The 13,862-nt window shown below is 47.3% G+C and overlaps 1 protein-coding gene across 1 annotated transcript; it reads left to right on the top strand.

Moving 5' to 3' along the window:
• Positions 1 to 4,566: 4,566 nt before the first annotated feature.
• PLA2G3 (phospholipase A2 group III) lies at positions 4,567 to 13,658 on the top strand. Its single transcript, XM_070951226.1, has 7 exons — positions 4,567 to 5,047; positions 7,457 to 7,589; positions 8,919 to 9,053; positions 9,888 to 10,309; positions 11,984 to 12,113; positions 13,099 to 13,233; positions 13,469 to 13,658. Exons 1-7 carry the CDS (start codon positions 4,567 to 4,569, stop codon positions 13,656 to 13,658), a joined length of 1,626 nt encoding a protein of 541 aa, XP_070807327.1.
• Positions 13,659 to 13,862: the final 204 nt, after the last annotated feature.

Here is a 13,862-nt window from a genome sequence, read left to right as displayed (position 1 = left end):
GAATAAAGCCTAAAAGTGGGTCCAAAAGCCTTGAAAACGGGCCGAGAAAAGCCCCCAAAACAGGCCAAAAAAAAAAAAAGCCTCATAAACAGGCTGAAAAAATGGCCCGAAAACAGGGTGTGCGGAGGCCAAAAAAAAAATTGGCTGGCAGCTGGGCAGGGCTTTGGCAATATTCAGTCTATAAGACACACAGACATTTTCGCTCCCTTTTGGGAGACAAAAAAAGTGCGTCATATAGTCTGAAAAATACGGTAAATAAAAAATTAAATTATTATTTTTTTATTTCTGCAACCTGGCAAAGGATAATACGTGGAGATATTATCACCCCTGAGCATCGCAGTTAACAATGGCGTGCCTTTGGAAACTACCTAACGCAACATCTTACAGCAATGAGCAGCTTAAATTAATTACGGCGTATTTATGGATCAGTGTGTGCTTCTGTGGGATTAAGATAAATCGAGACAGAGAAACTGAGATAGCAACACCAGCAGCTTATTTGCAAGCATCAAAGAGCCAGGAAATCAGCCGTCTCACTAAGTCTTGAAATGCAGTAAAAGGTTTGACTGACACTGCATCCAGTTTTGGGCACCAGATGACCAAAAAAAAAAAAGAGGTTAAGACTTTGGAAAAAGTGCAAAGAAGAGCAACTAAGATGATTGACGGGCTTGGAGATTAAATCATACGAAGAACGGTTGCAGGATTTGGGTTTGGGTAGTCTAGAGCAGGGGTCTGCAACCGTAAACACTCAAAGAGCCATTTGGACCCGTTTCCCACAGAAAAGAAAACACCGGGAGCCACAAAAACCCTTCCCGTCCTGATTATTTCCTGCACAAAACTAGCATATGTAGTTGAATTAAACGTTCTGTTTTCTTCGGAAACTTTTCTTTTCTGGGATTTATCCATGGTTGGCCTACCGGGGGTTGAAAAGCTCAATAAATCGCGTGCCGGCGGGTGTCACACATTGGCGGTTGTAACACATATTTTGAGTGACAGGGAGCCGCAGCAGAGGAGTGAAAGAGCCACATCCCTCAATCTCATTTTCGTTGTGGGATTGTTGTGACAGCCAATCAGGCATCTAAATCAGGGTTTAGGATGGATTTGCAAAACAGCAAAAGACAAACCTAGGTTGCGTCAGCAGAAATATAATATCTTGATCCCACGAAGGCATCACGCCACCTTATTTCGCCAGGCTCAACCTCCTTTCAGACGGATTCAAAGAAATGGGAGCATCTCTGTCCAGGAAAATCCGATGAAGATGATACCATTCATTCTAGGAAGAGAGGTTGGAAGATGTTGGACACAGTCCTGAGAAGGAGGGATGGGCCTGCAGAGGAGTCAAAAAAGTACAAAAAGAAGCGGCCATATGAATTCCTCCCTCCTGTTGAAAAGAAAACAGGCCTAGACAGGTAGATTTCGACTTACGACCACAACTGAGCCCCAAGTTTCCATTGTTAAGCGGGACATTTGTGAAGCGGAGTTTTGCCCCATTGTACGACCTTCCTCGCCTCCGTTGTGAAGCGAATCACTGCCGTTGATAAGTTAATTTTCTATTAATTATATTCCTTAGTGCTTAATAAACATTGTGTTGACTGGGTATTTAATTTGCTTAGCAATACAGATTCCATTTTTACTCTCACCCCTTTTTTCCAACCACTGGTAAAATAAGTTCCAAGTTTGATAATATTCTGTGTCCTCTTTCTGTTTGATTTTCAATTTGGTCAGTCTGTCTATTTCTGCACAATCTTAATAGCTTCTTAAAGATCTCTTCGTCTTGCCGTGTTTCTTCCATCTTTCCAATATTGTGCGAAGATAATCCTCGCTGCTGTTAAAACACGTCATACTAAATACATATTTATCTTATCAATTTTTTCTGATATCATCCCTAATTAAAAACAGTTCAGGTTTAAAATCTACAGGTTTCCCCTATTATTTTTTCTAACCATCTGTGTATTTTTGCCCATTTTTTTTTTTTTTTAGCACAAGTCCACCACATATGATAAAATGTGCCCGTTTTCTGGTTACATTTCCAACATTGGCTAGACCTATTTTTAAATATTTTAGCTAACCTAAAGGTAAAGGTAAAGGTTCCCCTTGCACATATGTGCTAGTCGTTCCCGACTCTAGGGGGCGGTGCTCATCTCCGTTTCAAAGCTGAAGAGCCAGCGCTGTCCGAAGACGTCTCCGTGGGCATGTGGCCGGCATGACTCAATGCCAAAGGCGCACGGAAACGCTGTTCCCTTCCCACCAAAGGTGGTCCCTGTTTTTCTACTTGCATTTTTTTACCTGCTTTCGAACTGCTAGGTTGGCAGAAGCTGAGACAAGTCACGGGAGCTCACCCCGTTACACGGCGCTAGGGATTCGAACCGCTGAACTGCCGACCTTTCGATCGACAAGCTCAGTGTCTTAGCCACTGAGCCACCACATCCCTTTAGCTAACCTAGCAGGTGATAAATGGCCATCTATAAAACATTTTATATAAATGTTTTTTATAAGAGGTTGCCATTGTTAATCTGTAGTTCCTTTCCCATAAATTTTGCCAGAATGTTCTGTTCTGTTCTGTTCTGTTCTGTTCTGTTCTGTTCTGTTCTGTTCTGTTCTGTTCTGTTCTGAAGCAGTGGGGATTTTTGTACTTGGCCTCGCAGAGACCCACTTCGATTCCCAGACAGGTGCTTTCCTGGCAAAGGGATTCCCACATTGACCTAATCATCAGATGCCTCTTAGCCAATCCGCAAGCTCCCTCTTGGCTTCTTGCCTCCTTTTGACCTCCCCAATCCGCCTGGCCAGGTTTTGCCTTACCTGGGCGGGATCCTTTCTCAGACGTCTCATGGGGTGATGGGTGAGTCATCCCAGCCGTTGGGAGTGGCAGGAAACGGAGAAAAGGCACCTATAGAAAAGTAGGTAGGTAGGTAGGTAGGTAGGTAGGTAGGTAGGTAGATAGATAGATAGATAGATAGATAGATAGATAGATAGATAGATGATTGATAGATAGATAGATAGATAGATAGATAGATAGATAGATAGACAGACAGACAGGCAGGCAGGCAGACTGATAGACTGACATAAATAGATAGATAGATAGATAGATAGATAGATAGATAGATAGATGATAGATAGATAGATAGATAGATAGATAGATAGATAGATAGATAGGCAGGCAGGCAGGCAGGCAGACAGACTGATAGACTGACATAGATAGATAGATAGATAGATAGATAGATAGATAGATAGATAGATAGATAGATGATAGATAGATAGATAGATAGATAGATAGGCAGGCAGGCAGGCAGGCAGACAGACTGATAGACTGACATAGATAGATAGATAGATAGATAGATAGATAGATAGATAGATGATAGATAGATAGATAGATAGATAGATAGATAGATAGATAGATAGACAGACAGACAGGCAGGCAGGCAGACTGATAGACTGACATAAATAGATAGATAGATAGATAGATAGATAGATAGATAGATAGATGATAGATAGATAGATAGATAGATAGATAGATAGATAGATAGATAGGCAGGCAGGCAGGCAGGCAGGCAGACTGATAGACTGACATAAATAGATAGATAGATAGATAGATAGATGATAGATAGATAAGAAGAAAGGAAGGAAGAAAGAAAAAGAAAGAAAGAAAGAAAGAAAGAAAGAAAGAAAGAAAGAAAGAAAGAAAGAAAGAAAGAAAGAAAGCCTGACTAGGTGGCCCAGTGACTAAGACACTGAGCTTGTCAGGTTCGAATCCCTGGTACAGGTCTCCTGCATGAGAAGGGGGTTGGACTAGATGACCTCTAAGGTCCCTTCCAACTCTGTTACTGTTTACAGAAAGAAAGAAAGAAAAGAAACGAAAGAAAGAAAAGAAAGAAAGGAAAGAAAGAAAGAAAGAAAGAAAGAAAGAAAGAAAGACTAGGTGGCTCAGTGGCTAAGACACTGAGCTTGTCAGGTTCGAACTAGGGTCTCCTGCATGAGCAGGGGGTTGGACTAGATGACCTCTAAGGTCCCTTCCAACTCTGTTACTGTTTACAGAAAGAAAGAAAGAAAAGAAAAGAAAAGAAAAGAAAAGAAAAGAAAGGAAAGAAAAGAAAGAAAGAAAGAAAGAAAAGAAAAGAAAGAAAGAAAGGAAAGGAAAGAAAAGAAAGAAAGAAAGAAAGAAAGAAAGAAAGAAAGAAAGAAAGAAAGAAAGAAAGAAAGAAAGCCCAGTTGCTTTTTAAAAAAAATCACCTTGACAGGGTGGGGGGGTCTCCTTGCAGTCTTCCCCGCCAGGAAAGAGCCCCACGCAGAGAGACCCTCCACCCCCATCCCTTCCTCCGTCCAGCCCCCCCCCACCGCCCCTAGACAGACACCGTCGAGGCTGAGCCGGCAGGTAAAAAATCCCGGGCCTGAATGGGAGCGTGGGAACCCGAGGGGGCGTGGCTCCGCGGGTGGTGTTGCCGACGCCGTCCAATCCCAGGCCGTCTGGCGGACGCGCCCACCCCCCCCTCGGGTTTAAAAAAAAAAAAAAAAGAGCCTCACTCACTCACTCTCCATTCATTCATTCATTTCTTGTGCCGGTGCGCGCTGGCCATGCTTTCCTTTGCGCGCTTGGCGCTGCTGATCCTGAGCTTGGCGCTGCCTTGCGCCAGGGGCTCCTGGACCGAAGCCAACACGGCCTGCCCCACCAGGGCCACCGGGGGCCGCTCCCGGCTCCTGAGCTTCCTCTGGCTGCGCCCCGACGGCTCCCCTTCCACGGTCCTGGTCCAGAGCCTTTGGGATCTGCGCAGCGGGCAGCTGCTGGAGTGCGCCCTGAGGACCGAGCCCGACTTAACCCGCCGCTACCTGGAGCTCTGCGCCCCCGGAGGGCTCCGCGACCCTTTGGTCCGCGCTTCCTGGGGATCCGGGCTGCGCAGAGAGCTGGACGCTTTGGATGCGCGCAAGGGAGCCTGCAAAGGAGCTGCAGAGGGAAAACGGGAAGGGCAGGCCAGGCCCCGGAGCCGGCGAGGCTGGACGGTGCCCGGTACGCTTTGGTGCGGAGCCGGGCACACGGCTGAGAAGCCCTCGGAGCTGGGTAAGGGGGAAAGGAAGGGAAAGGGTCGGTGGGGCGCGCGATCCTCGGCGGGTTTTGCAAGTGCCAAGGGAAGAAAAGCGGGCCAAATTCCCTCCCCCCACCCCAGTTCTTTGTGCCTTTAAAAATAAAATAAAATAGGGGTGGGTGGGGGGAGGGGGGTTGGAGGGAAGGGGGGGAGGAGGGATGGGAAAAATTGCTGTTAATACTTGTTAAAACTTTTTAATAAAAAATAAAATAAAATAAAATAAAATAATAAAATAAAATAAAATAAAATAAAATAAAATAAAATAAAATAAAATAAAATAAAATAAAATAAAAATCCGGGTGCTTTGCTGGCTCTTTTTGCACACCCACGCGCGGGAAAAAAAAAGAGAGAGAAAAAAAAACAACAACCCAGGTGAGACATTGGTATGAGTCAGCAGACGGTCGGTGGAACTCCTTGCCACTAGAGCTAGATGCTGCAGTGGGAAGCCGGTGGGTGGTTTTGAGAAGTAGCTTTGATTTCAAGAGAGGAACTCATCTCCCTTTGGCAGATGGAGGTTTTTCCTCTGAGGTTGGTTGCCAGGCGGGGCAAGAGGATGCAGGAACTCCTCTTCTGATGAGAAGCTTCTAGAGGGTTTCTTGGATGGACGTGGGAGGAGACCATCAGCCACTCCCGCTGAACCAACAACAGGCCAACATTCTAGAAACCAGCTTTGTTCAGCTTGCACTTATTTACAAATAACTCAAAAGTGGCCAGCAATCCCGCTTCTCTATTTTCCCCTGGAACAACAACGCTGTGAGTTAGGCTGGGCTGAGAGACGGGGGGGGGGGGAGCTGGTTTAAAGCCCCCCCCCCAGCTGCCTTTCATGCTGCGGTGGCATGAGCGACCAGCTGCTGTGGCCTAGAGGTGGAGCTCTTGCCTCACAATCAGGAGGTTTGTGAGTTTGATCCTAAGTAGAGGCAGATGTAGGGTCTCCTGCTTGGGCACGGGGTTGGACTAGATGACCTGCGAGGACCCTTCCAACTCGGTTAATCTGTTAATGTCTAAGGCGGGACCAGAACTCCTAGTTACCAGCCTGGTTCCTTAACCACTGCACCAACTCGCTCCACGTGGCACCGGCTGAAGGGCAGCTCGCGCCACGCTTGTCGAACAGCTGGGCGGCTCATCCTCGAGGGATGCCCGTTCTTGGCGCTTCGCTTTGAAAGAGCCCCTCGCCTGTCTGCCCTTCAGGCTTTGCCGATGCCAATGCAGCTGCAGGAGGAAGAGAGAGAGAGAGAGAGAAGAAAAGTTGGATCAGCCTTTCCTGGTGGGCAGAGCAGGAAAGGAAGAGTTTATTTATTTATTTTTTTTATTTATTTATCATATTTGTATACCGCCCTACTCCCGAAGGACTCAGGGCGGTGAACAGCCAAGATAAAAATACAAAGAACGTACAAAAGTTAAAAAAAACTATTAAAAACAGATTAAATAATTTGGGCTCAAAAAAAACAAATTTAAGACATCCAATTTATCTAAAAACATTTAAAACCCAATTTAAAAGGGAAGAGTTGGCAGTTGGACGGGTATCCAAAAAACAAACAAACAAAAAAAAAGAGCAGCGATAGCAGACAGGAAAGTGAGAGAGAATCCGAATCAGAATAGAATCTGGAAAGGGACCTTGGAGGTCTTCTAGTCCAACCCCCTGCCCAGGCAGGAAACCCTACACCACTTCAGACAGATGGCTATCTAGTCTCTTCTTAAAAACTTCCAGTGTTGGAGCATTCACAACTTCTTGTGGCAAGTAGTTCCACTGGTTAATTGTTCTAACTGTCAGTAAATTTCTCCTTAGTTCTAAGTTGCTTCTCTCCTTGATTAGTTTCCACCCATTGCTTCTTGTCCTGCCTTCAGGTGCTTTGGAGAATAGCTTGACTGCCTCTTCTTTGGGGCAGCCCCTGAAATATTGGAACGCTGCTATCATGTCTCCCCTGGTCCTTCTTTTCATCAAACTAGACACACCCAGTTCCTGCAACCGTTCTTCCTATGTTTTAGCCTCCAGGCATTTGATCATCTTAATTGCTCTTCTCTGCACTTTTTGCAAAGTCTCAAAATATATATATATATATTTTTGCAATGTGGGGGACCAAAACTGGATGCGGTATTCCAGGTGTAACATTACCCTTTTTGCATCTTTGGTGAGATGTCTTGCCTTGTTTGGGACGAGCACAGCGCAACTCTCATCCTGGAGATGCAGCCGCTGATGTCCCCATCCTCGAAGCCCCACCCTGCATAGGGTTTCCTGCTCGAGCACGGGGTTGGACTAGATGACCTCCAAGGTCCCTTCCAACTTTGTCATTCTCTTATTCTCTAGCTTTGTTCAGAGACGGCTCCGGGTGAAATGCCCGGTGGCACCATTTTTCGTCTAATCCCGCTTCCTTTTTTTTTTGCAGGGGTTTTCCAGGGCCCGGATGTGTGTTGTCGTGAGCACGACAAGTGCGACGCCCACATCTCTGCTCTCGGGTTCAAGTACGGCATGCGTAACTATCGGCTGCACACCATTTCTCACTGCAGCTGTGATAACAGGTGAGTGCAGGTTCCGGTGACGCTTGGGGTTTGAGCTAAGATTCTCCCACCTGGCACTTTCCTGATCTGTTGAACTCACAGTGCCATCGTTTGGACTTTCTGGTTTTTCTTTGAAGACGTTTCTCTTCTCATCCAAGAAGCTTCTTCAGCTCTGGCTGGATGGTGGGGAAATGGAAGGATTGATTCTTCTGATTCCGAGTCCCTTGGGAGTTAGGCGGCATAGAAATGCGACAAAATAAATAAATAAATAAATGGTTCTCCTTGCAGACAGCTGGACATTTGCATCCTTTTTAGAGAACCGTCGAGGCCACTCGGAGATTTATCTCTGTCCTGAGGGGGTGCCAATGGTTTCTGTGGTCTGCCATTTTCCTGGAAATCCGTTCACACTCCCACCCCATTCCAAGGGTCTCCATCCCATAGCTAAAAGTCTATGGAGATTCTCCGTCCTCCAGGTTACGGTTGTTCCAAAAGGTGATTTTATTTTTTTTTCCCAAGAGGCAACTGGACTTTCTGTTTTTTTTTCTTTGAAGATGTTTCTCTTCTCATCCCAAGAAGCTTCTTCAGCTCTGGCCGGATGGTGGGGAAATGGAAGGATTGATTCTCCTTGCAGACAGAACTGGTCATTTGCATCCTTTTTTAGAGGGTCGTTGAGGCCACTTGGAGAGGTTTATCTGTGTCCTCGGGGTCACCTGAGCGGTGCAAATGGTTCCTGTAGTCTGCTATTTTTTTCTCTGGAAATCCATTACTACTCCCACATCATTCAAACGGTCTGCTGGCTTGAAAGAGGGGGTCAAAGAGACCATCTATGCCCTCTCTCAACGGGGGGCGGGGGGGAGGGATACGGCATCATCTATCTCCAATCTACAAGACGGTCCTTTCAGCCGTTCCAAGAAGGCTCCCCACTCATTTGCGCCACTCAGGTGACCCTGAGGACACAGATTAAAACCTCCAAGTAGCCTCAAGGACTCTCTAAAAAGGATGCAAATGACCAGCTGTGTGCAAGGAGAATCAATCCTTCCATTTCCCCACCATCCAGTCAGAGCTGAAGAAGCTTCTTGGAGGAGAAGCGAAAAGTCTTCAAAAGAAAAACCAGAAAGTCCAATGGCCTCTTGAAAAAAAAACAGCACCTTTGGGACAATCGTGACCTGGAGGACTGAGAATCTCTACAGACTTTCACCTTCCCGTCCTTCTCTTGCATATTGTTGAATCCTGCTGGTGGGGGATGCTGGGTGTTGTAGTCCAAAGCACCCGGAGACTGGCAGATGGGAAATGCCAGCCCTTCAAGCAGGAACTGTCGAACGAAATGTTCTTCCTTCTGGCTCTCCGCAGGTTCAGGGATTGCCTGAAGAACCTCAACGACACCATCTCCAACTTCATCGGGAACAGTTTCTTCAACCTGCTGGAAATCCCATGTTTCGACCTGAAAGAGAGTGAGGACTGCCTTGAATGGCACTGGTGGGGCGGGTGAGTAAGCCAGCCGGGTGAGGAGATGAACCGAGAAAAGAGACTCCTTGATTTACGACCTCCATGGAGCCCAACCCTTACCGTCACCAAGCGAGACTCAAAACCGAATTCTGTTCAAAAAGAGATTTTCTCCAATGTTAATTGCAACTTTCAAGAAGGGGTTTTTTTTTGTTGTTACCGTTGCTTTTCCTTCTATTTCCCTTTTTCCCCCCCTTTTCTGCTTAATTAAAGAACCACCCCAATTAAAAAGGGGTACCCAAGAATCACATGCCATTTCTAATTCGGTAAAGGAATGGAATTTTAAGACAATTCATTAGGAATCCTGCAAAGCAGAGCTTATGGTTCCTTGCAAATTCCCAAACTTCGTCAATTCTCAAAATTCTTTTGGAAACACGGACTTTCCAATGCCCGAATTGCCCACCAATCAGGGCCCTTGGTGAGAAGTTTGGAAGCCCGTCTCTCTCCGTGAGTTGGAGAACGCGCCTGTAAATCCATCCAGATTGTTCTAGATTTGTTCTTTCCTCTCCACCTCCTGCGGCCGACCGATTTTTTTTTTCCTCCCGGAGTGGCAGGCCAAAACTCCTTTTCAAGACTTGTTAAGTCTTGCTGAAAGGACACCCGAGTTACACAACATACGATTTGAAAGCTGCCCACCCACAATATAGTTCCGTGTCTTGTGTAAAACCTGCCTCTGTGTTTAATGTTGGTCTCGGCGCATCGTGCAACAGCTGAATTGCATAACCCAGGTTAAAGGTGTGGTGGAAATGCAAAGACTGAATTTGGCGCCTGGTTATTTTTTTTTTTCTCTCTCTCTCTCTCTCTCTCCTGTGCTAGGTGTAAGAAGTATGGCATGATGCCCCTGGCTCACTTGGTTGATCCAAGTCCATATCAGCCCATCGGGAACGCCGACGTTACCACATCACCTCTCCACTCTAGAAAGCATCGAAAATTCGGCTCGAAAGACGGAAAAATACGGAGAAAGAAGGTGAAAAAAACGAGCTCCGAGATCCAGGATCCCATCATCCCACTCACCCCAATCTCCAAGATGAATCAAGCCACTCACCTCCCGGGAAGAAGCTCTCCAGGTGAGGTGACTGTGCCAGAGTCACAAACTACGTTGGAGCCTGGTCCCATCAAGACGGATGGTGAGATTCTCGCTGCACGTCACCCGGTTGTCCTTCCTGCGGAAGAAGCCTCCTCCAACGAGACACGGCAGAGACATGTCGGACACGGCCAGGTTTCCAAGCCAAGACCAGGTGAGCCAAGCCGCGGCCCGAGTATTCCTTCTGGGGCCACTTAAATGTAGGGGAACTTACGAAGGAGCAGGTAAAATATTTGCTCGTCGTCTCCGAAATTGTCAAGCGGGGCCCTTTTCAAAGCTTTGCCAAAAAGAGAGCCTACCAAGAGCCTTGGTAGTACAGGGGTTTAAGGCACCCTGTTATTAAGCTGGTTATTAAGACCAGCTGCCTGCAATTACTGCTGGTTCGAATCTCGCCAAGGCTCAAGGTTGACTCAGCCTTCCATCCTTTCTAAGGTAGGTGAAATGAGGACCCAGATTGTGGGGGCAATAAGCTGACTTTGTATATAATATACAAAAGTATGAAGGCTATTGCTTAACGCATTGTAAGCCGCCCTGAGTCTCCGGAGAAGGGCGGCATATAAATCAAATTAAAAAAAAAAGAAAAGAAAGAGAAAGAAAGAAGGAAGGAAGGAAGGAAGGAAAGAAAGAAAGAAAGAAAGAAAGAAAGAAAGAAAGAAAGAAAGAAAGAAAGAAAGAAAGAAAGAAAGAAAGAAAGAGAAGCTGACTTTGTATAAATATACAAAAGTATGAAGGCTATTGCTTAACGCATTGTAAGCCGCCCTGAGTCTCCGGAGAAGGGCGGCATATAAATCAAATTAAAAAAAAAAAAAAAGAAAGGAAACTTTTGTGTTTTTCAACCTGATGGCTTGGCTACGTGGATAGGCTAGATCTGTGACGGTGAACTTATGGCACATGTGCCCGATGTGGCATGTGGAGCCATGTCGCCTGGCACCTGCGGCATCGCCCGTTCCTCTTCCAGGTTTCTGGTGAGCATGTGCACACGCCAGAAACCGCAACTACCTTATCTGGCGCATGAATGCCTCCTGGGCAGCCCTTGTTCCTGGTCGCGGCTCTGACGAGCTTACGTGAAGTGCTCCCTTTTGGGGATTTGGTGCCCCGCCCGCATGCGCACGCTCCCTTTTTGGCACTCAGTGCCGAAAAGATTCGCCACCACTGGGCTAGGTAGATGTTTCAAATCAGACAAGGACCTGGGAGGCGTGTGTTCAAATCCACCCTCTGCTGTGGGGGAGGGGGGGGCTCTGTGATTTTTTTTTTAAATTTATTTTTTTGCCCCGAAAAAGCTTCCCTTGGCCATGCCAACTGGGGATTCCCAAAAGGGCAACTCCTGGGCAAGGAGTGAAGCTTGGCCTGAAATCTGGTGAGAAGATCCCAGGATTATAAAACCCAAAATTTACTTACTTACTTACTTACTTACTTACTTACTTACTTACTTACTTACTTACTTAAATAAATAAATAATAAATAAATAAATAAATAAATAAATAATAAATAAATAAATAATAAATAAATAAATAAATAAGTAAGTAAGTAAGTAAGTAAGTAAGTAAGTAAGTAAGTAAGTAAGTAAGTAAGTGGGATTGGAAGAAAAAGGGAGTTGATATTCCCAATGGCTAAACCAGATGCCCAAATAATAAATCAGTGGGAAGAGCCCCCATCCCCCCCAAAAAAGGGGAGTGGATGGGTGGGCTTGCATTGCGGATTCCCTGCTCCTGACCGACCGACCGACCCCCATTGGGCCATCCATGGCCACGGTGGGAAGAGTTTGGCGAGCGGCTTCTGCGCCTTGATTCCCCAACTGAAGTGGGCCTCTTTTTTTTTCTCTCTCCAGGCCTGTCGCGGAGATGCCGCTGCTACCAACGGCTGGATCAGTGCCCCTTCCAGATTGGCCCCCACAAGTTCAAGTACCAGCTCCACAATTCAGATGATCGCACGCTTTTCCACTGTAACTGCACCCGCCGGTAAGCATCATGCGTGGCGGCCCCCCCACCTCTCTAGAAGTGGTGAGTGCTCTTATCACTGGAGGTTTCTAAGAAGAGACTGGACAAGCATTTTTCTGGAATGGTGTAGGGTCTCCTCCTTGAGGGTTTGAGGGTTGGATTAGAGGACCTCCAAAGTCCCTTCCAACTCTGTTATTCTGTTCTTCTAACAGGCTAACGGAGATTGGTAGGGGGTCTTTCCCTGCCTTGCCTTTGTGAAGCTGAAGCTCGGATTCGGGGGTTTTTTTCTCGGCCTGTAGTGTTTGAGAGCATTTTTGTGGCCCACCAGATTCAGACAGCGAGGAGGCTGGGGAGGAACGTGGGCCAGTCCTGGAGTCTGGGGAAGGCTCGGACGATGGCTCTGCATCAGAGGCAGAGAGGGGGCCAGGGCCGTCTGGTAGTTCTTTGCTGCCTCCGGAGTCTCCGGAGTCTGATATCCGCGAGGCAGAAGAACAGCGTGAGCCTGTTCCCAGTGTGCGCATGCGCAGAGCTGCCAGGAGACAGGAACAATTAAGGAAACAGGGTCGACTTGGGAGTAAGGCTTGGAGATGATTGGCCCCTCCCATTAAGACATATAAAAGAGAAGCGAACGGGACGTGAGCTTTTGCAGGAAGCAATTCATTCATCTGGCCGATTCAAGAGTTGAAACTTCTGTTTGTGACTCTGTGCCAAGTTTGGCCTTGCCCTGCGTCTGGAAATTGGCTCTCTGGCACCGTTCCATGTGAAATAGGTGGGTGTTGGCAACCTTCCTTTGAAAGACTGTTTATCAAGACTTGCGGACTGTAAATGAAAGTAATTTACAGCCGTATGAATTAAGAGGTTTGCCGGGACTACGTTTGTGCTGTTTAATTTCTAAGGAAGGCTAGGTCAGAAAAGGCATCGGCTGCATTGTGGCTTTCTGTTTGGCTGCCCCCCCCACCCCCGCCATAATATTTGATGCGAGTTTTATTCCTTTCCCAACCCACAGGTTGGCCCGGTTCCTGCGCAGGAGGAAAGGTCCCAACGAAGTGGAGGAGCAAGTCCTGTCTCACTATATCGCCCCTTCCTGTTTTGTCCTGGAGACCCTCCCAGGCTGCAGGATGGGAGACGAAAGCTGGCCCAAGTAAGTGGAAGGGAGGGAATGGGGAGGGGTCTCCTATCCACGAGTGCTATGTCCAAGGTCCCTTCCAGATTCTATTCTGATTCGGATTCTCTCTCTCTTTCCTGTCTGCTACGGCTGCTCTTTTTTTGTTTGTTTGTTTTTGGGAAACCCGTCCAACTGCCAGCTCGTCCTTCGTGCTCTGCCCACCAGGAAAGGCTGATCCAACCTTTCTTCTCTCTCTCTCTTCCTCCCGCAGCTGCGTTGGCATCGGCAAAGCCGTCCTGGCTCCGGCTCGCCACCTCACCAACCGGCTGACGGGCAAACGGGCGAGGGGCTCTTTCAAAGTGAAGCGCCAAGAAGGGGCATCCCTGGAGGGAGCCACCCAGCTGTTTGAGAAGTGTGTGCGGCTGGTGAGAGCCGCCACCCTCCGGCCGGTGCCACGCTGAGCCGCGGCACACACGAGAGAGGGCCAAGCCCAGGAAGTGGACACTGTGAAACCGAGCTGTTTCTCCCGGCCCCCCACGTGCGTTCCCTGCCTTTTGGCCGGAAGCAGGTGCCCAGTGTGGACGGCACAACTGCTGGAATTGGACAATGCCAGCTGGCCACCGCCTGCTGTAAGGAATTGGCTTCAGGAGACCCTGGACTCTCAA

The sequence above is a fragment of the Pituophis catenifer genome, unplaced genomic scaffold, assembly GCF_029215685.1.
Source record: "Pituophis catenifer annectens isolate HBS135680 unplaced genomic scaffold, rPitCat1.0.hap2 SCAF_10, whole genome shotgun sequence".
In the NCBI taxonomy this organism is placed as follows: Eukaryota; Metazoa; Chordata; class Lepidosauria; order Squamata; family Colubridae; genus Pituophis; species Pituophis catenifer.
The sequence above is the reverse complement of the archived record's forward strand: the minus strand, read 5'-3'. Positions and strand labels throughout refer to the sequence as shown.